Source organism: Pelobates fuscus, chromosome 3 (genome assembly GCF_036172605.1).
Source record: "Pelobates fuscus isolate aPelFus1 chromosome 3, aPelFus1.pri, whole genome shotgun sequence".
NCBI lineage: Eukaryota > Metazoa > Chordata > Amphibia > Anura > Pelobatidae > Pelobates > Pelobates fuscus.
In genome coordinates, this window is record NC_086319.1 from 318,690,735 (window position 1) to 318,713,847 (window position 23,113).

Genomic DNA, 23,113 nt, shown 5'->3' on the forward strand with positions numbered 1-23,113 from the left:
AGCAAACCATTTTGGTCCTGCTTAGCTCCAGCAGGAGAATCCTGGAAGCAGGAGTCTAAAACAGTTTGATAAATTAACCTAAAACTGTACCAGAGCACTGCTGACACCAGAACCACTGCAGCACACTGCAGTGGTCATGATGCTTGAAGAGTTCCTCTACGGCAGGGCTGCCCAATAGGTAGATCCCCATGATGCTTTGCATGCCTTTTCAATGCATTTCAAATGACAAAGCGTCATGGGAGTTTTAGTTCTACAACATCTGGGGATCTACCTATTGGGCAGCTCTGCTTTACGTTTGGAGAAGGAAGGATTTATTTTACAGTTAATTCTGTAATTCATGGAAACTCACAAATCCTTTTGATAGAATTGTTTATTGCTGAAGAGAGGATTGGGAGTTTAAATTTATGTTCCTTTATGCAACAGTTTAGCTAAATCAACTTATACGGTACTATTCAGTGAATCACCAGTTCAAAAGGAATTCAAAGTGCATTGTAATTATTTTCAGATTTTAGCCTAAAATTTGAAATTTTACTTTGAATTCACTTTGAATTCTGACAAATCAGACTTGGTGAATAAGCCCATCAGAGATCTGGTAATAGGCAAAGGAAGTGGCTAAACTTGCTCTACACACATGCTAGGTTGTTGGTTTCGGCTATTCTATGATTTTATTGCATCCTTGAACCAGTTCAGTACTGGTTCTTTATTTTCATTCACCCATTTGATATTTGCTTTAGTCTTCTCTATGGCTTGTTCCAATGCTTGAGCCGATGTCCCAAACCCAGCATCCTGATTATCAAGTTTGAACTGCTCCAGCTAAAAAAAGATAGCACACAATAGGATTGGTGTGATTATTCATACAAGGTTTATTAAAGTCAACCTGTAATCTACATTTTTAGCTAAACTGCACTTGTCAACATCTACTATTAAAAAAAATAATAATAAAAAATAGTGTTATAGAATACACATGTATTCAATGACAGCCCCAAAAGCACTGTAACCCAACATATAGTGGTTATGGTGCTATGGGACTGCAGTCGCTGTTTACCGATTCAAAACTTTTATTGATATTACTAACATGAAAGTGTAAAGTCCAGATTAGTAATTGCATTTCAAACCATATATGGATGGCATTTTTCACTTGATGTGCTCAGCCTATCACCATCTTTGAGATATGGAATTGAGATTATAAATTGATATTAATGCAGAAGTGGAACTTTGGCATTAGTAATATATAAGCAGGGGGCTGGACTGCTCAAAATCAATTTGACCCAGATTCATGACATGCAGTAGACATGGTTGTTGGACTTCCCCATTACTTCAAACTATTCAGTTTGATGTTTTTGAATTAGCAAATTTCATTTTCACTTTAGTAAGCATTCATATTTTGTACCTGCTGTAGTTCAAAGTCACTGGCGAATCGTCGAGTCACCCGTTCAATCAAGTTACCAAAAGAGAAAGACGATCCTCCAAACCTAAACAAAGTAAAAATATACAACCTGAGATGAAGTAGAAAATATTGGTTCCATACCCCATACTTGGCCATCAAATTCACATATATAGATGCAAATCATAGAATTACACAAGTGTGACTGTGGGATGGGAATTGGAACCTTGCATCCACCATCTATTGAGCATGCAAAGTCTAGCAATGACTAAAACCTCCCTGTAGTTGATCTGTGAAATTAACCCCAATTTAGGCTACTGTCCTGGGGTATTCCATCGATTTATAATTAGTTGTAAACTTAACTTGCTGCATTTGTTTACATTTATTCTTCATATTACGAAAGTATGTAGATGCATAGTTACATAGCTAAAAATAGACTTGCATCCATCGAGTTCAGCCTTCCTCACATATGTTTTTGCTGTTAATAGTTGGTATTTGGTCAACAACCCATGCTTCAATTATTAAATTACCTGGGCAATCCTTATTTAAAATCATAATATAATATTTACTTAATTATGTTAAATATAGCTTTATTAAATGCTTCTCATTATAGAAAGGGATCTTCATTGCAGTTGGAAACAGATCAACTACTGCAGACAATTCTAAGATAAGAACTGTAAACTGTGGTCCAAGTAATTAGTATGTGTCTTTTCCAAGTAGTGGATCTGGTAAAATGGAATTGGGAACCCAACTGTGGGTCCAGACCTAGGGTTTAACAACCACTCGATCACAGGGCAGTAAAGCACAATGACCGTCCCAAAGAGGAACGACACACTAGAAGAAGTTATTAATAAATAATTACTATAATAATTATTACTATAAGTTGACATGCCACCAATAAAACATGCATGTATTTATTTCTGCATTTTTTCCCTTTGGGGTATATCTCAATACAGCTTGCAAAAGCAGCAAATCTCTTGTCTACAGTCCTCGCAAGCCCTCCCTTTTTCTCTTGCAAAGACTTTTAATTAGATTATTCTCATTAAGCGAGCACACACTCTCGTGGCTTTCCTATGCTTCCAATGAGTTGTCATACAGCTCATTGAGAAGGGGAAGGCAGGAATGTGTCAGCCCAGCGGACCTGTGGCTTTCATTAGCTCTGTGGCGTTAACGGAAGCAGAATAAAACGTCCATGGCTATTTGATTGACAGTTGTGGAGGTTTTTCTGTCCCCAATTATAATTTCAATTGAACGCAGCACTTTTATAACCGGTCACAAATGCTGAAGTGCTTTATGTGTGTGCAGCGTTCCTTTAACAAGATATTGTAATTTTCCTGGAAAATACTTACTGATCGAACATTTTCTTCCAGTTGGCTCTCACAAAGTCCCAGGCAAGACTTTGTCCTAGAACGTTACTGGAAACGCTGTTAATGGTGGAGACAGCGTCTTGTCTGCGGATTTTACTTGTATCTAGTGAATATTCCAGGAGCCTGAATAAAATTAGAGGGATCATTAAAATAAATGTGTGCATTTCAAAGCTTCTGATACAATTAACACAGCCTTTTCAAGGCCACAATCTAGAAAACACATATATGAAAGAAAAATATACAACATTAAAGGGATACTCCGGGCACCAAGACCACTTCTACCCATTGGAGTGGTCTGGGTGCCAACTTCCATCACCCGTTTTTATAAACTGCAATAATTACCTTGCAGGGTTAACTCCTCCTCTATCAGACAGCCACTAGAGGGACTTCCGGGTTCTTGAAACCCGAAAAGTGTTTTAAACTACGCTGGACGTCCTCACGCTATGCATGAGGACCTCCAGCGTTGCTGGAATTCTCATAGGAAAGCATTGAATAATGCTTTCCTATGCGGGGTCTAATGTGTGCACGACCATTGCCGTGCATGCACATTAGGTCTCCCCCACCGGCTGACGTCGGCAGGGAAGGATCGTGGGCGGAGCCTGACCCAGCGCCGAGGGACATTGGCGCTGGATTCAGGTAAGTTCTTGAAGGGGGTTTAACCCCTTCAGCAACATGGGATGGGGGGGGAGGGGGGGTTGGAAGGAAGAGGGGCACTACATGAACCTGCAGTGCCAGAAAAACAGATATGGAGAGTCCTTTTAATTATTATAAAACAAAAATTCACTGCATTCTCACCTGTTGAGTAACCAGGGCTCCTTACTGCAGGCCAGAGCAGCCCTCAATTTGTCTGCTTCTTGTGCATTACTGTATGTAGAGAATTTTCCCCATACAAATTCCCATTCAGTTTCTCCTCCCTGAGCTATTCCAGTGCAGTAAATTGTTGATCTCAGATTTGGATGAATGCTAAAATACACACAGACACAAAAAAATAAAAATACGATGAGTATACAATGAAATAACACATACAAACACGGTCATCTGCAGCAAGTTAAGAAAGTTTAATTTAAATGAATATTTTCATATTGTATTGTGTTGTGCAATGCAGTCTGTAACTTTATGAATTCAAATTATAGATTTGTTTTACAGTTGTGAGAAACTACATTTGGAATTTTATTAGACAATAGACATTGAAAGTGATGTTTCAGTATTTGCAAATGGCACACAACTCTGTAAAGTAATTCAATGTGAGCAGGATATTACTTTGCTTCCGAGAGATTTAGATTGGGGGACTGGTCACTCTAATGGCAGATGGACATACTTGAAAACGAGCAAAATCTCAATGTATCTTTCCTGGTGAATATTTTATTAATAAATAAATAAATGTAGAAAAATGCAAAGTTATACACTTTGGGGTAAAGAAAGCACCCTCGATGGTAGTAAATTAGGGATAACAACACACAAGAAGGGTTTGGAAATTGTTACAGACAAACTAGGCAACAACATGCAATGTCAATCAGCAGTGGCTAAGGCCAGTGAGGTACAGTCATGTATAAAAAGGGGCATTCGTTCCTGCGATGAAAACATTTTATGGCAAGGCAGGAGGCTTCATATTTGCTTAAACCTTCTTTACTTAATCCCCCTGCAGCAAGACAATCTCTCACAGTAATATAGAAAAATCAACCATTCACAAACAGCCATACTATAGAAAGTCTCAGTATAACTCCTCCCAAATCCTTTCTTTGCTGCTGCCTCCTAGGTGAGGTAATCTTTGTTTGGGGAGTTTTACACTACTACAGTGTTTAAAACGTCACATTACCGTTTAACATTGCCTCCCTGTTATATTATGTCCTCCTTACTACTATTGCAGTTTTATTCCCGTTTTTTGTCCTCACTGTATACTTGGTATACCTTACTGGCAGTATTTTTCTCCCTTGCTAGCCAGTCCTCTCGTACATCATTTTATCACCTTATTATTTTACCCAATCAAGGTCTTTACTGCCATTGGGTCATTTACCTGGAGGGTTCACCGTGATCCTTTGTCCTGTACATCTTACTTAGGACCCTCCTTCATGCCCTGTTAAGTGACACAAGTCTCGGTGGACATCTCGATCACACTTGAGTTCACAAATGTCTTTCCCGCACTTCTGCCAGTCTGCCCCGACTTCCTATGCCACTCTGAAGCTACCACAACAGTTTCTCCACACAGAACATACCTTTTTCCCCTCATACACAGGGTGACTGCATTGCCCTACTCTCCTACTCCTCAGGTCTCATTTTTAAGATTAATTGCTAATTGGAGATCTTTTTTCTTTGTCCCCATAGGTCTAACCACTGCACCACAACATTATTAACAGGGAGTGCCATTGATTCTCAAATTGCCTGTTCCACTCTGTGCCCACCTTTCTCATGAAGAGGTCATTCCCATGTAAGACATACAGTGCCTATCCTATTGGGGACCCCTCCACCCCCCACTGTATTATGAATTAATGTACCCTCGCTGGGCCTTACATCTTCAAGAAGATTTTCAGCATGATTGCCAGTATTGGCTGTTACTGATTTAAATGGATTACTATTCTTTTCTAGTAATCTCTGCGATGAGGTCTCAGTTGGGCTGGTATAATCACAATTTTTCTGGAGCCAAACGAAATCCTGCACGTACCCCTTCTGATTGGCGGTGTAGTGAGTATAGTTGTTTGGTCCATAGCAGATTAATGTGCATCATACTTACAGAAACAGCTACTACTCTGCACATTTGCTGTGTGCCCAGCGAACTTACCTTATGTTATTTTTCATCCATTCATTAAATAGTTCCGATGCGAATTCAGAACAATTCGGAATGTCATAGCTACATGCAGTGCTTATAGCATTTATTTCATTGTATCTGAAAATGGACACACGTACGTTAATGATTAATATAACAGAAACAACAAAACAAACAATTTGAATTCTGTAAAATATCCGGTTTCCTTCCAACCTCATAAGCATATGAAAACAGACATGTTCATTGCCCCCAATAATACCCCCAAAAAGCTCCCTGCACACCTCCTGGGACAGGGAGGAGAGCAGACTGCACACAAAACTGTGCAAGGGGCAGGTCCACCAGTCAAAGGTGGTGGTCCATCCGTCAAGGCGGAGGGTTCACCCATCAAAGAGATGGCTCCATCTGCAAAGGGGGTAGGCCTGTCAAAGGTGGGGCAGATTTCAAAACGCAGGACAGGCCGCCGGACATATTTTTGTTTGGACAGCACCCAAAAATGCGTGACTGTTTTTGCAAATTAAGGACTCTTGACACCTATTAGGCATGTGCATGGGGAAAATTTTCGGTTCGGCATTCCGAAATTCGGAATTTTCACAATTCGGGACTTCGGCAATTCGGCACTTCAACACTTCGGCACTTCGGAACTTCGGCAGTTCAACACTTCAGAAATTCAGCATTTTCGGAACTTTGGCACTTCGGCACTTCAACACTTCGGAACTTCGGCATTTCGGAACTTCGGCATTTCGGGACTTCGGCATTTCGGGACTTCGGCATTTCGGGACTTCGGCATTTCGGGACTTCGGCATTTCGGGACTTCGGCATTTCGGGACTTCGGCATTTCGGGACTTCGGCATTTCGGGACTTCGGCATTTCGGGACTTCGGCATTTCGGGACTTCGGCATTTCGGGACTTCGGCATTTCGGGACTTCGGCACTTCTATTGCAGCCGCTTAGTAGATAACTCCCTAATTCCCACGGTATTAGCGAGTTATCTACCAAAAGGCTGAAAGACCTAAATTTACTAATACTAAGTAAAAATGACTTAGTATTAGTACATTTTGCCCCTACTCGCTATACCGCGAGTAGGGACATGTCTAGTAAACAGTGAGCAGCCTGTGGCTGTGCACTGTTTAAAAAAAAAAAAAAAGAAATAGTCCCCCCCGGCAGGAGGGGGCCCTAAAGTAAAACGCTGGGGGGGGGACCTAATGTCCTCCCCCTGGCCCCCATCCCTGAGCCGTGGATGGGGGCCCTAAATAGTAATGGGGGGACCTAATGTCCTCCCCCTGGCCCCCACCCCTGAGCAGTGGGTGGGGGCCCTACAGTAAAATAAGGGGGGAACCTAATGTCCTCCCCCCTGGCCCCCACCCCTGAGCGGTGGGTGGGGGCCCTAAATCCTAAAAAGGGGGGACCTAAGGTCCTCCCCCTTGGCCCCCACCCCTGAGCGGTGGGTGGGGGCCCTAACTACTAATAAAGGGGGGGACCTAATGTGCTCCCCCTGGCTCCCACCCCTGAGCAGCAGGTGGGGGCCCTAAATACCAATAGGGGGGACCTATTGTCCTCCCCCCGGCCCCCACCCCTGAGAGGCGTGTGGGGTGGGCTTAAACCCACCAATCAGAGTGCTCTGAGCCTAATTGCAGGGCGGGGCAAGGCTTTATAAGCCTTCCCCCGCCCTGCAGAGCTCAGTCTGCGCAGAGCCCTCTATGGGTGAAGAAGGATAATTTTTTTTTGTGCTCTTTTTTTTTTTTTAATTACGTCGGTTATTATGGTTTTTTAATTTGCCCCTTTTTTGAGGCTGAAAAAAGAAGATTTTAGAAGAAAGAAAACATTGAATTGTAAGTTATTTTTTTTTTTACAGGTTCTTAGTTAAAGGTCCCCTCCCTCATTATTTTTAGGGTGAGGGGGGTAGGTAGGGGGTCATTTTTTGGGGGGGGGTGACTAAAAGGTTTGGGGACCCCTAGTCACCTGGGGGAAGGACGGGAAATTTTTTTTAGGGCCCCCACTTGCCGCTCAGGGGTGGGGGCAGGGGGGGACAATAGGTTCCCCCCCTTTATTAGTAAATAGGGCCCCCACCCACCACTCAGGGGTGGGGGCCAGGGGGAGGACATTAGGTCCCCCCCCTTATTAGTATTTAGGGACCCCACCCGCCGCTCAGGGGTGGGGGCCAGGGGGAGGACCTTAAGTCCCCCCCCTTTTAGGATTTAGGGCCCCCACCCGCCGCTCAGGGGTGGAGGCCAGGGGGGAGGACATTAGGTTCCCCCCCTTATTTTACTGTAGGACCCCCACCCACTGCTCAGGGGTGGGGGCCAGGAGGGAGGACATTAGGTTCCCCCCTATTACTATTTAGGGCCCCCACCCACCACTCAGGGGTGGGGGCCAGGGGGAGGACATTAGGTCCCCCCCCTTATTTTACTGTAGGGCCCCCACCCACTGCTCAGGGGTGGGGGCCAGGGGGAGGACATTAGGTCCCCCCCTATTACTATTTAGGGCCCCCACCCACCGCTCAGGGGTGGGGTCCAGGGGGGAGGACATTAGGTCCCTCCCCTTATTAGTATTTCGGCCCCCACCCGCCGCTCAGGGGTGGGGGCCAGGGGGGAGGACCTTAGGTCCCCCCTTTTTAGTATTTAGGGCCCCCATCCGCCACTCAGGGGTGGGGGCCAGGGGGGAGGACATTAGGTCCCCCCCTTATTATAATTTAGGGCCGCCACCCGCCGCTCAGGGGTGGGGGCTGGGGAAGGGGGACCTTTTTTTTTTTACAGTGAGCAGCCACAATGAGCAGCCAGTAGGGGCATAATTTACTAATACTAAGTAATCTTTACTTAGTATTAGTAAATTTGGCTGGAAGACCAATTTAGGTCTTTCAGCCTTTTAGTAGATTGCTCCCTAATACCGTGGGAATTAGGGAGTTATCTACTTATTCATTCCTGTCATTACATTGGCTGGCCAAGTAACTTACATTTTATATGAATGTATGTTACTTGATTGTTGTAAGTGTTGCAAATGCTTACAGCTGAATCCTGGCTATGTTTGTATACTTTTTATTTAAAATTGTATACAATGTAACCTTTTATTTCTTTCACTGGGTAAGTATATTAGTACTTAGGCAATACTGTGCTTCGGAACTTCGGCACTTCGGCACTTCGGAACTTCAGCAATTCGGACATTCGGAAGTACCCGAATGTCCGAATTGCCCGAAATTCGTCCGAATTCATATTCGGACTGAAACGAATTGCACATGTCTAGCACCTATGCCCAATAGCTTAAGGGAGCTTCTTGACATTTTAGATCAACCTTAATGTGCGTAGATTTTGTTATTAATATAGCAATCAGGGCTCCACACAAAGTCTAAATCAACTTGTAAACATCCCTCAAAAAAGCAGGGCAACTGGTTTCTGGACATTTATATTTGGAGAACTTTAAATGTATATGGTAAAGCACTTGACATGCTACACATATTGGGAGATTTCCACCTGCACATACATGTCGGTGATTTACACCCTCCCACTGGTTGCTCTCAAGCTTATAGGCACAGTTGTGAGCAACATATATAGTCATGATACTCCAACTTACTGGTCTGTTAGTGAGACTGGTCGAGTTGTAAAGTTTAAAGTCATAGTTTGAAAGTAATCATACAGTGGTTGGACTTGTATCTTCATGTATTCCTGTAAGATTAAAAGCAGATATTTGTATTACTAATATTTTGTTCCAACTGCAATCACATATCAAATGGATAAAAATATTTGTACAAGTTTATAGAATTTGCTTGGAACTTCTGTTAACCTGTAGTTAAGTAAATTAATTTATGTTTTTAATCAATTGTCAGAGATATTGTGTAGGAAAGGAAATACATATATATATATATACACACACATGCAATTTAGCTATAATATACCATGAGGTGCCTAAAATTAAGAAAAACAACATTTATTTCTCAATGTTTTGCATTGTCACCTGAAAGAGCCAGACAGTGAGTAAATACATCTGTGTCAGCAAAGATAAGACAAGTATTTGTGAATTAAAAAGTATTTCTTCAGCAAATACACATACATATTGCTATAAGGTATATAAAGTTTAGTTATATACAAAATAGTAATATGTCATATATTCTTAGTTAGCAGCATATACAAATATAGAAACACACACATATATTTATGTGTGTAATTAACCATACATAGGTTTAAGTATGACAACTTAAAATATGGAAATGCAATAACGCTTAAGTAAGCATAGACAAATTGGTTTGAGTAACCAAAATCCAAATTGAGAAAAGAAAAATGCTGACTAAAGAGTCTTGCAATTAAAACATTCCTAATTGTTGACGTGAACAAGAGTTAATCTTACATATGATAATAGCTGGTAATATTCCTGACGTAAGCCAACAGCTCCACCTGCTGTTTGAAACATATAGAAATATATGTCAAAATGACGTCAGCCATTAACATAAGACTTGCCCAAAGATTTCCATTGGACCAGGTCAGAAGGTTAACCGATAAAGAATGACATATAACCCTATGATATAGGGATATCTAAATAAAAATAAAAAAAAGGAGAAAAAAGAAAAAAAAAAAATACTTGAATGATCTCTTGAAATCCCTTGACATCTGACAATCTTAAATCTTGATGACATCTTCCATAGTTACATAGCTGAAAAGAGACTTGTGTCCATCAAGTTCAGCCTTCCTCACATATGTTTTTGCTGTTGATCCAAAAGAAGGCAAAAAACCGAGTCTGAAGCGCTTCCAATTTTGCAACAAACTAGGAAAAAATTCTTTCTTGACCCCAAAAAAGCAGTCAGATGTCTCCTTGGATCAAGCAGCTATTACCCTACTAATTAGAAGTTATGTCCCTGTATGTTATGTTTTTGCAAGTATTTATCCAATTGCAGTTTAAACATCTGTATAGACTCTGACAAAACCACCTCTTCAGGCAGAAAATTCCATATCCTTATTGCTCTTACTGTATAAAAACCCTTTTCTTTGCCTTAGATTAAATATCCTTTCTTCCAGCCCAAATGTGTGACCTCGTGTCCTATGTATGGCCCTGTTTATGAATAGAGTTTCCATATAATCTTGAATATAACACCTGACGAACTGCCTTCTTACTCTTTACTTTATCTGTAAACCTAACCTATCTCTACCAGGGAAACATTCTTAGAATTTATGTACTCTATTCTTGTAAATACTTCCAACTCCAGAACTTTTAACTATAATTCACTAACTCTGAATCAATCTACTCCAGCGACATCAAGAACATCTATCGGTAAATATAAGCCAATTTGATTAATTATAAAATTTCTTATCTAAGCGTTTGAATTGTTCTGGGTAAAAGCTGATCAGAATTCAGACTTGGTTACGTGATAGCTCATGATCAAAATTTGTATCTCAAACTGCAGACTGAGAGACAAATTGATATGATAAAGAAAAAAAAAATAATAAAGATTGAATATCAAGAGTTACCCAAAATAATATTAATTAAGTAACTGTTCAAATAAAATATTTATCAGAAAAATTATTGTTTTAAAAACCTGCAGAAGATTTAATTACTAGATGGATTAATTATAATTACTCTGTGAAACAGCAGCGAGCTAGTTAAAATCCTGTGTGAGTTAAAAGCTTAAACTGACTTGTCAGCACTGAGCTTGTTAAAATTCTGTAGCTAGCTGATAAAACATTGTCCATAGAACTTTATGTATAGATCACCTGAGTGAATAATGAACTATGTCCAGCTAAGTTTAATGAATGGTGTGTAGGATAGGCAAACAATCCACACGTGATTGAAAATCTAACCAAGAGCAAAACTAAGATTGTATTCCTTAAAATTCTGAAAAATCTGTCATTAAATAATAATAATCCATATGCTGATAACTCATATGCTTCTTTATGATTTAACAAATAGTGATTGTCTCAATCAATTATATATGAAATAAAATATTCCATATGCTAACCCTGTTGATTGAAATTGTCATGGACTAACCATCACTAAGACAAATCCCATCACTCAGAGTTTGAAATGGTCTTGTGATACTATACTATACTAAGTCATATTTTATTCACTGTTATTGAAAACAGTTTAGTAATAATCATGTATGTTTAGATCTATTGCCAAAAATAAATATTATAATTTTGATACAAAGTTGTGATATTAATGTATGAAATATTAAATTCGAACAACGTGCTTTAGGTCTAACAGTTAAAACATTGAGTAACTCTTCACGTTTAAATTAAAATAATTGGGAATAGCGCCAATAAAATATCAACCTCTGATATTTTAATAAAGATGATTAATTTCAATATTTTTTATGAAAATATTTTTAATTACTATTAATTAATAATTATTAATCCTCATAAATATCCTCACAGAGTAAAGCAACTTGCAACATTATCTGCTGTGCAAGCTCTCTTAGAAAGCTATTTGAGGGCACTTACTAATTGCTTATGAGAAGAAAAAATGTTTGACTGCTGCATGAGATCTTGTATTGCTCTAGGGCAGGCAGCATTTTGTATTCCTGATGTTGTGGACTACATTGCCCATGATGCATTTCCAACATTATGGCTGTATGAGCAGTATGGCAGATGTAGTTCACAACATTTGGAGTTCCAAATGTTGCCTACCCCAATCTAAGGGAAGCTAAGCTTTCCTTATGATACAGAGAAGAGTAGATAGGGCTATAGTTTAGGAAAGGTAGCTAACAGTTGCTGACTTAACAACATAAAGTGAGACAGAAACAGAGATATATGAAATGAGCATAAGTGGGTACCGTGCTTGAAGGCATTCTTAAAATATTGGCTAATAATGTGGGAAGCTTGATGAATCACCTGAAGAGCTGGTTGTAAGAAGATGAACATTAGGATCTTTTTGTAAAATTTTGTGGGATGATACTGGTGATTGGGTAAATAATGTAAATGGTTATATGTTCTTAGAATGGATAGTGTAACTAAGAAAAGGTAGAGGGATAGGTTTATAAAATAAAGCCAAGAAGTAATTGATAATAATGAGGATGCCATCTGTGCAGAAATTCACACAGGAAACAATATAATTTGATTTGTAAGAATATTCTTCAAAACCCAAGTTTTAGTATAAGTGGATGGTCTACTTTGTTTACATCATAAACTGGGACATGTTCTAACTATGGGGCTTTTAACTACCAAGATATTGACTTTGACATTGTGACATGTAGTCCAGCAATGAAAGCATTTGTGAAGCTTTAAATGATTGTTAACTGGGATAAAATGCTGCTCTTGGGGCAGTTTATATATGAACAAGTAATTGAATAGAAATGTTCCCATACCCTTCAATATGGCATTTCCGATTTGGTAATAATGAAGAAATAATCAAAGAAAGTCTCATGCAATCAACATTCTATTACAGATCACAGGGTCATCAATTTTTAGAGCAACATTTGCTCTTTGTACCTCAAATCCAATGTCAGTAGCTAGGTGTTTGGGATATACAGGGGTAAGACTGTTAAGAGTTCCTAAGTAACAGGCTGTGATAATACGTATACACGTCCTTGTCATTATTGGGTAATAGGCCTCTCCTTCCCCTCTCAGCCTCCTTTAGTGGGAAGATTTCAGTTAAAGGTTACACACTCTCTCTCTCTCTCTCTCTCTCTCTCTCTATATATATATTTTTTTTTTCTTGAATACGTACATGTAGTGCATGTATAGTACTACCAACATATAAGAGAACACATGGGCAGATAACATATATGACTTTCTTTGAAAGGCAAGTAATTTATTAATTTATTGTAAAGGTTTGCTCATAATTTTGTGGATGATTAAAATTTGCTATTTTTTGTTTTTACTTAATGAGCTTTTACAAGCTCCATAGGAGCTCAAAACATTTAGAAAGTGTTTTTTGTAAGTACCATACTATGCAGAACCTACACAAGTACTTATACAAATCAAGGTACGTTTTAGCCACGATGGCTCCCCTGCAATATATACCTTTTAGTTACTATGTTTTACTGGCTGATAGGGATCTAGGTGGCCAAAAAAAAAATTACGTTTCGGGCATCTCTGCCTTAGAGTTAGTGGTCCCGTGAGGCCAACACCCATCCTCCACGCACGAGGTACTACGCCCCTCGGGCCAACACACAGTTTGCCGCCTCACGGACACAACGTTCGGTGGCCATGAAACTCTCTCGCGCAATGCATAGATAGAACCTCTCATGCCGCTTGGCAACTAGCATGGCCTCACATGTCACCAACTTAGTGAATTGCTTCGCACTTGGCACTAGCTAGCCAGCCAGTAAAATGGTTTGGATACAAACCAATTATTGCTACATTTCAGTATGTCTCAGATTCCCAAAAAAGGAGATGATATGTATATTCCCAGGACTCAAGTAGGTCCACTACATGAACACATAAAGGTGATGCCAATAGCCCTGCTTCAATCAGGTCATGGACCATCCACCTGAACTATGCAGGCGCAACATTCCTTACCTGAGAACAGCTAGGAAGGCAGAGCTATTCAGGCTCTTGCAAACTTATACGGATAATACAGATGCTGGAGAGGGCATGAGTAGCTCAAACAACACTATATCCAGGCTATGATATCCTCACTCATGTCCTCTACGGGACAGATGAATGGGAGACTGGAAAGACTTGAAACACGTAGTCTCGCTATACCATCAACAGGGCCCCCCGCTACTGAACCACCAGGCCCTACTTAGACACAATCTGGTAATAGCTATCAGCAGGTGTGGGTTCACATGTTATTCAATCAGCTCACATAGTGCCAAATATAAAAAAAAAATAAAAGATATCCTGGAGGGCAAAGACATTAATCTAATCTCTCTTTTGTTTGCCTCCCAGGATATTGTTGAGAATCGCACTTATGCATACGGGGATATATCTGTCGTTATAAATGCCTGAGCAAATAGACTAGTCGTTATAAATGCCTGAGCAAATAGACTGAGCAAAAAACGCTCTATCTTGAATTTTCGTGTTAGCATTCAGGATATACAGAGACGTCATATGTTCATTTTACCCACACAGGAGAGAGGAACTGGATCTTTACAGGCACAAGCTGGTGGACTTAAGTAATAAATATGGTGGTACGGCATTTACGACTACCACCAGTCCTTCTCAGTGAAGGTGTCTGCAGCTCTTGCCCAGCTTAACGTTAGAACAGATTGGAGTCAACTGGACACAGCTTTTCTGCAGACACTTCGCTGGACTGAGGACACCAGCTCCTGCAATCTGTGCATCATCCACTTCACACTCTGCTAATCTAGGTTCAATCTCACCTGACATCTCTCCTAACCTGGCCACCCCAAGCACCAAAGCAAAGAGTGACAAACCAGTCAAGGATACATTAGGATGTCCAATTGTGTATTTGGGAAATCACAAATATGTAAGAACTTCAACAAAGGTACTTGTAGGTTCCCATACAAGCATTATTCACAGGCCAACAGGAACCATAAAATACAACAACCTACTATCGGCTACGGCAAATACCGTGACAGTAGACTGGCTGTTACAGCACAAAGTGGATTAAGGATTTCTATTAGGGCCTTTTAGGGATCTCCATTTTCTAGTTGGAGGACAAACCCAATTGGCATTGTTACCAGGAAAACTCTTTAAAACAAAGACTACTTATAGACCGCTCCGTGCCACTCTCCTCAGTAGTCCCTAGTCTTAACTCCATGATTCCCTCAGAGGAATTTCCGCGACAATACACAATAATAGATAATGCCATAGATGCAAGCATTTCAGCAGGGATAGGGGCATGGCTCAGTAAAACTGACATAGTTCATACCTTTAAATTACTACCCATTCACCCATCTCTGTTCTCTAGGCACACCTTTGCATCTTGATATGCCACACCTGGGAGGTGGATAGATTATCTCGGCAAAGGCGAAGTGCTCACTAACACAGATTTAGACAGATTTGTGAACAATATTTGAGAGAAATAGGCCTTTTGTTTACATAGAAAAAGTCTTAGATCTTTGAGTTCAACTCATGAGAAATGGGGGCAAAAACCAAAGTGTTGTGTTTATAATTTTGTTCAATGAATATATATATTTCCCTCCCATAGACTCTGTCACTATATATATATGGGAGGGTAATAGAAGGAAGGCATTTAGGACCCAGAATCCACCATAGCCTGTACTCATTCACCTTCCCAATTGGCAACTGCTGAGGCTTTAATTAGCAGGTCTCAGAGCAGAAAGAGGGGAGATACAATCTGACCTGCAGAGAGAGCAGGTCTGTGCAGAGCAGCACCAGAAAAAGTGCTAAAAGGTTGGTGAAACCAATGTTTATTTTGTTGATTTGTTTAGATTATTACCCTGGTTTAGTAAGGGACATTACTTTATGTTTAGTAAGTGCTCGAATTTGAGCTAGGATTTTGTTTGTAGATTTTTAGAGAGCTGAGGGAGGCGGGCAGCTGAATAAGTGCCATGGCGGCAGCAAGAGAACCATAATCGCCCTGCTCGGTACACACTCCAGTGATGCTGGGAGCTGGGTTATGTCAGGCCAGCTCAGCATCAGTAAACATCACTCTAGGGAACAGAGCAGGGAGATGACAGCATCCCCACTGGACCCAGGGGAAACTTATACACTCCAGCTCTCCCAAAGGTAGGGAGGCTGGGTGGATCAATTGAAATAAAAAAGTAATTTGTGAGGGAGTGTTGCTATATCAGTTTGTGTCTCAAATCAGTGAGTGTGTGTGTGTGTGTGTCTGTCTGTCAGAGAGTGTGTCTGTGTGTGTTTGTCAGTGAGTGTGTGTATCAAATCAGTGTGTATGTTTACCTGCCCCCTCCAATCACATGAGAAAGAGATGTTTTTACTCACCTTTTTTCCCCACTCCATGCTGGCCCAACCTCCATGGCTGAGATCATCAATTTTGATGATCTCAACTAATCTAATGCTTCCACATAGGAAATCATTGGGAGACTATTGCGCATTTGCTGCAAAATGCCCTGCTGCGATAATAAACTTCTCCTCATAGGGGATCAATGCATCTCTATGAAAATCAGTCTGAGTGACTGTCACTAGAGGTGTCACCAGGCAGCAATGTAAACACTGTCTTTTGTCTGAAAAGTCAGCATTTACTTCAGAACAAGGGCATTAAGCTGTTGTGGTTCTGGTGACTATAGTGTCCCTTTAATAATTTTATTTTTGACGTTGACAAATCTGGCTCCTAACTTTATTAGATGGTTCCTAGATTCTAAGTGTGGCTGTCACACGGTCCTCAAGCGTAGCCTAAAAGCGTGCGAAAATCGTGTGGAGCCACAACAGGGAACTCACAGTGGAGTCTTGCGGAGACCTTGCGTCCGCCATCTTGTGAGGTACTGTTGCATTCAGAGGTCAGCCATGAATGGTTGTTAATAACCTCTGAAAAACCCTGAAGCTACGGGAAACACTGTTGAGTGGGGACCGGGATACCTCCTCCCCCACTGAACCGGGAGTTGAGTGGTGTTCGTTTGGAGTAAGAGACAGGAGAGCGGCCGCCTCTCCCCAGCAGTTCACTGCAGGCTCCTGGAGGCTTAAAGTCCTGGTTGAGGTCTAGCCAAAAAAATTTAAGGTACCCCCAACATAAAGAGTGTTGCCTCAATATATGGGTAATTTCCCCTGACAATCGGCAGAATAGATGGGAGCCCATGCAATACATGTCTATCCCGCTTGAAGGTTCGGTTCCACCACACCCGCACAAAAAATTTATTTTGATGTCATTTTTTTTAGTTATAAGATTTAGGCAAAACAAATACCTGTAGGTTTATTAAACTAACTAGGAATTATAGAGAATTGAAGGTAATTGCAAATTTTAGATCAGACTAAAAGAATGAGAAAATTTCTTCAGCTGCATTAATTGGCTTAAAACTTGAAATTCACTTAACAATTCTCCACTATGCTCAAATATGTCAGTAAATCCTTGAATAAGCTTTAAATCCGCATTATTTTATTGCTAATCAGAATTTGTATTTTTAAAGTGCAAAAGTTTTTTGTTTTTATTTTTCGAATGACCGAATTATAGTGAAGGTGCTATGTGGAAAGTTCTGCCAGTCATAGACCTTACAGTGTAGAAGTTCTGGAAGAATGATAAAGTTATTACCTTCATTGGTCCGTACACCTCTGAGCGATCAAACATCTGTGTAAAGAAACTCAGACTGTTCAGGGCTGCCTGCCATGGCATGTATTCAGTGTCATTTGCAAGGAACCTGGTTGTGTTTAGAGCTCTTGTTGTAGGCACATACTTGGCTCTGGAACACAACAGAACATTATCATTATTAGGTCAACAATCTCTCTTATTTAGTATAAACACAAACATTTTGCACAAAGGGTAAAAAACAACAAAAAACAAAACAAAACAAAAAGTAGTGCACCCTACTGTCATTTCTTCCACAGGTAAAAAGACGCACATGCATCAGGCCATCCACCTGTTCTAAAATAAAACATTATTCATCAGATCTGGCAACCTTACTTCATTGCTCCATGGTCCAGTTCTGGTGTTCACATTCCCATTTAAGGCAATTTCGGTGGTGGACAGGGGTCATCATGGGCACTCTGACAATTCTGCGGCTGCGCAGTTTCATACACAGCAAACTGCGATGCATTGTGTATACGGACACCTTCCTATCTGGCCAGAATAGTTTTTCAGCAATATGAGCAACTACAGTAGCTCTTCCATGTAATTTGACCAGACGGGCTATCTTTCACTCACTATGTGCATCAATAAGCCTTGGGCACCCATGACCGGTTTACCAGTTCTTCCTTGCACCACTTTTGGTAGAAAACCACTACATACCGAGAACACCCCACAAGACTTGTTGGTTTGGAGATGATCTGACCCAGTAATCTAGTCATCACTATTTGCCCATTTTTCTATGCTTCAAGCATATGCAATTCAGGAACTGACTGTTCACTTTCTGTCTAATATATACCCCCCACTGTGACAATATAATCAATGTTATCCACTGTGCCACTGTGACAATATAATCAATGTCATGCACTTACATTCACAGTGGTTTTAATGTTGTGGCTGATCAGGTGTACGCCCCTTATATGCTATCCATGAAAATAAATGGATTTAAAATAATAAATGATAACTGATCGATAACTTTTTCTGACTTTAGTACGGTTTTCAATGCAATCACAATCCAAATTTTACAGACATTTCACGGTTTGTAATGCTGGTGAAGCCAGACGTCAGAAATATGTTTCTTTAACCCCTTAAGGACACATGACATCTGTGACATGTCATGATTCCCTTTTATTCCAGAAGTTTGGTCCTTAAGGGGTTAAGGCAGATAAACACAGAACATTTTACGTGTTGTAAACATATGTATTTGTTAATATATTCATTTTTCTAGGTTACTATGTTTCGCTAGTTACTGTACTTTCTTGCCCACCAATCAGGATATAATTGATTAATAAGGAATCATTAGTTGCTTGTATACATCAAGTCAGGGGAGGTATTGTGGTGTTCGTTCTGCTCATGCACAAAGCTAATATGGGTGATTGCTTATATATTAAATATTTGTTGCTATATCAGAAAAAGGCTTCTCTCTGGAGAATATTAGTATTATCAATGTACTTGAATATTATTATATTATGTGCTTATATGTTAATATTTTGTACTTGGCTCTCCATAAATTACAACTTGTGATATTCTAAAAAACCCAATTTGGGATGTTATAAAAAATCCTAGAATCCACAAAGCTCGAGATTGGGAGGTTAAGGAGGAAATCATGGTTTAGACCCAGGTTTTAGATTATAACATTTTCTGTCTTCAACTGGATTACTGGCAGAAGAAAAAAAGGTTTGTGAAACTGGGATTGTGATTGCTTTAAAGGACCACTCTAGGCACCCAGACCACTTCAGCTTAATGAAGTGGTCTGGGTGCCAGGTCCAGCTAGGGTTAACTAATTTTTTTATAAACATAGCAGTTTCAGAGAAACTGCTATGTTTATCAATTAGTTAAGCCTTCCCCTATTTCCTCTAGTGGCTGTCTCACTGACAGCCGCTAGAGGCGCTTGCGTGATTCTCACTGTGAAAATCACAGTGAGAGCACGCAAGCGTCCATAGGAAAGCATTATGAATGCTTTCCTATGTGACCGGCTGAATGCGCGCGCAGCTCTTGCCGCGCGTGCGCATTCAGCCGACGGGGAGGAACGGAGGCGGAGAGGAGGAGGAGAGCTCCCCGCCCAGCGCTGGAAAAAGGTAAGTTTTACCCCTTTTCCCCTTTCCAGAGCCGGGCGGGAGGGGGTCCCTGAGGGTGGGGGCACCCTCAGGGCACTCTAGTGCCAGGAAAACGAGTATGCTTTCCTGGCACTAGAGTGGTCCTTTAATAACTGAAAGTCAAAATGGATTACCAGCACTGGTTCGTAAAGTAGGCTTTTATTTTATGCAGACCTCAAAGTGCTAGGCATAACTCACCTTGCTAAATTAAAGGCATCATCAATGATTTGGGCACGGTTGATAACAGGAATTGTCTGTAAGATAACGAGATACAAAAAAAGGAAAAAAGAATTTAACAAGAAACTTTATCTGTCAAAAGTGTCTGATACACATTGCTATTCCGTATATTGACACGTGGGTTTGTCATGTTGGAAGGTAAAAGGGTAGCAACACTAAAATGCTTTCTCCAGTAAGATGCGTCATTAATTTTCTTTTTTTTCCCAAGCTGCTGCTACCCCAGTATTACCCAACACTTCTCAATTTGATCAGATATAAAAAATTGATGGTGTGTTAAGACCATTTGGTGTAAAGAGGACCTTCAACAGGATGGGCCCTCAATATCCCAATTCAAAATGATTCTAACACAGCAATTTTAAGTTATTTGAAAGTGCATTATGCTAGCATGGCGACATCTGTGGATACGGATGATATATGTCACCATGTTGGTGGAGCTAAATTTCAGAATATGTAAAAGAGGTGTCCTGGAGATTTCTAAAATTGTACATTGGTAAATATGTGACAATGATTTCAGTAAAAAACACTATATTTTATGCTTATGGCATCCCATTCCCAGGATTACCTAAACTGGACATATAGAGCTACTAGAGTCTTAAAAGGGTCACTACTTCCCAAATAAAAAAAATATATAATTGTGTGTATATATATATAAAACCCCTATTTAGGAGATACCGCAAATTAAAACATGCATGCATTAATGCAGTTTTTCATTGGGTATATCTAAAATCAACTTGCAAAAGCTGCAGCTCTCTTGTCTGAAGCCTTTACAAACCCTCCTCTTCTAACCAAGCCCAGGCTTTCTGTGGCTGTCCAATCACAGACTTCCCAATGCAGCTCAATGAGAAGTATTTGCAAGGCAGGTGCTCTCAGCAATTGCTGCTTCTTGAGTTTAGTCCCACACAGCTAAACAAACCAGGAAATAACAGGCCAAGTTGTCTGATTGACAGTCAGGTGGGTGTAACAAGGTTAATTTATAAAAGTGTCAATTTCTATTGAAATCTTCACTTTTTGTTCACATTTTACAAAAGAGGATTTACTCTACATAAAGCATTTTAGCAAGATAAATTATGTTAGGTGTCTGGAGTGTCGCTTTAACCTCAGGACTCTGATATTGTTGCCGATGACAATAATATAGTTGTCTAATCACCACCTCAAATGGAAGCACTTCCACCAGTATACTGATCCTCAACAGTACCTTCACTAATAGAAAAAAGGCAACTTTCTAATCTAGTTATAACAGACTATAATCAATCATGTATCCTGCAATGTTTCAATGCTTTGTTGTCAGTGGCTTTCGTATTATCTTTATTAATCATAATTTTCTAATTATTTTGTAACCAATAAATACATTATGGTTGGGACTGCCCCAAGTCAGAAATGTGTTTCTCAGCTGAGCTGATCACAGTGTAACACTCTCAATAAAGAACTCTCTAAGAACCAACAGTGTCTTACTTCACATGCAGCCCCCGGCAATCACTAACATAAGCAAATCAATGATACCTTTTGTCACTTCTGGGAGCTCCTGAGAGAATACTTGTGTAGATCACAATGCTGGTGACAAAAAGTACTCAACTATATCACTCATTATAACTTTGACACCAGGAGAGAAACAACTTACATTTACTGACGTCACGAGGATTGCTTACAAAGAGAAAGCAACATTTTATATCTCTTTTCTCAAAATGCTTAACCAATATTTTCCTACTGTTCTTTGACAAAAAAATATAATTGCGCTTCAAGTACAGCTAGGGATTTACTTGTTGCCTACCCCTTATATGTTTCGGTGCGAAACGCATTAATTCTACGAAACTCACCAAAGGGTCAGTCTCCAGTTGTGCAATGAGCTTGTTCCAGTTTCCATCATCATAATTAACTCGGTAGTATCCTGTTACATTGATGTTGGCTAGAAGCCATTCATTTTCAGCCAACTTAAAATCATTGTTTGTTTCTAGCGTGGGAAAAATAGAAAGTACTCTCAGTTAAAACTCATATAATTCAAGTGGATTCTGTTAGTTTAGCTGGGAACAATTAATCCAAATGGGTACTGCCATTCGTTCAATTGGATACTATTCACTAACTGGCCATTATCTACCATGACAAATTGTCTTTCCATAGAGACCAATACATTAGGAGAGTGTACCGTGCATACTTTATGAAATGTAAAAGCAAATATTTGTTTTGACAAATTTACACAAATTAAAAGTTTTGTAATTATATTAATTGAAACTACAAAAAGAAAGTAACACGTGAAATGCAAATAATTTTTTCTCCATGTGAATGCTGAATAACTTTAAGGAAGTGCAAACATATTATTATTATTATATTATTTATAGAGCGCCGTCAAATTCTGCAGCGCTTTACAATGGGTGGACGAACAGACATGTAGTTGTAACCAGACAAGTTGGACACACAGGAATAGAGGGGTTGAGGGCCCTGCTCAATGAGATTACATGCTAGAGGGAGTGGGGTAAAATGACACAAAAGGTAAGGATAGTATTAGACTAGTGACAGTTGCAGAAGAGGAATCAGTTGGGAGCTATTACGAGTTTAATTGATACGCTTTTATGAAGAAGTGGGTTTTTAATGATTTTTTGAAGGAGTGGAGACTGGGTGAGCATCTAACGGAGGAGGGAAGCGAGTTCCACAGGAACGGTGCAGCCCTCGAGAAGTCTTGAAGGCGAGCATCAGAGGTGGGAGTACGGACAGAAGATAGACGTAAGTCTTCAGCAGATCGTAAGGGCCTAGACGGGACATACTTGTGTATAAGGGAGGATAGATAGGTGGGAGCAGCATTATGTAGACAATTGAAAGCAAGAACCAGAATTTTAAATTGAGCTCTATATTTTATAGGAAGCCAATGTAGGGACTGACAGAAGGGTGAGGCATGGGAGGTGCGGGCGGACAGGAAGATGAGCCTTCCTCTCCGCCCGCACCTCCCATGCCTCACCCTTCTGTCAGTCCCTACGGGCTTCCATGTAATGAATGTGTTTCAATTGGACATGACCTTCAGATGAGACCTACAGTTAAGTATATCACCCCGTTAACACTGGAGATTAAACACAAGCACCATATTTACTAAATAATAAAATAATAATCTTTTTTTTTTTTTTCCGTGATAGTTTCTCAGTTAGGATTAGAACCATGTTTGACACACATGGTTAAAATTAAACAAACTGACAGCTGAT

The 23,113-nt window shown here is 40.2% G+C and overlaps 1 protein-coding gene across 1 annotated transcript in view; it reads right to left on the reverse strand.

Moving 5' to 3' along the window:
- Positions 1-657: 657 nt before the first annotated feature.
- LOC134601793 (aminopeptidase N-like) overlaps positions 658-23,113 on the reverse strand; it is a 45,399-nt gene continuing 22,943 nt past the window's right edge. The window contains exons 12-20 of the mRNA XM_063446292.1: positions 21,743-21,876; positions 19,890-19,945; positions 17,566-17,713; positions 9,076-9,167; positions 5,528-5,632; positions 3,547-3,714; positions 2,734-2,874; positions 1,391-1,472; positions 658-813 (exon numbers count right to left, since the gene is read on the reverse strand). Of these exons, the coding sequence (XP_063302362.1) occupies positions 658-813; positions 1,391-1,472; positions 2,734-2,874; positions 3,547-3,714; positions 5,528-5,632; positions 9,076-9,167; positions 17,566-17,713; positions 19,890-19,945; positions 21,743-21,876 (1,082 nt within the window). The remainder of the gene's footprint in view (positions 814-1,390; positions 1,473-2,733; positions 2,875-3,546; positions 3,715-5,527; positions 5,633-9,075; positions 9,168-17,565; positions 17,714-19,889; positions 19,946-21,742; positions 21,877-23,113) is intronic.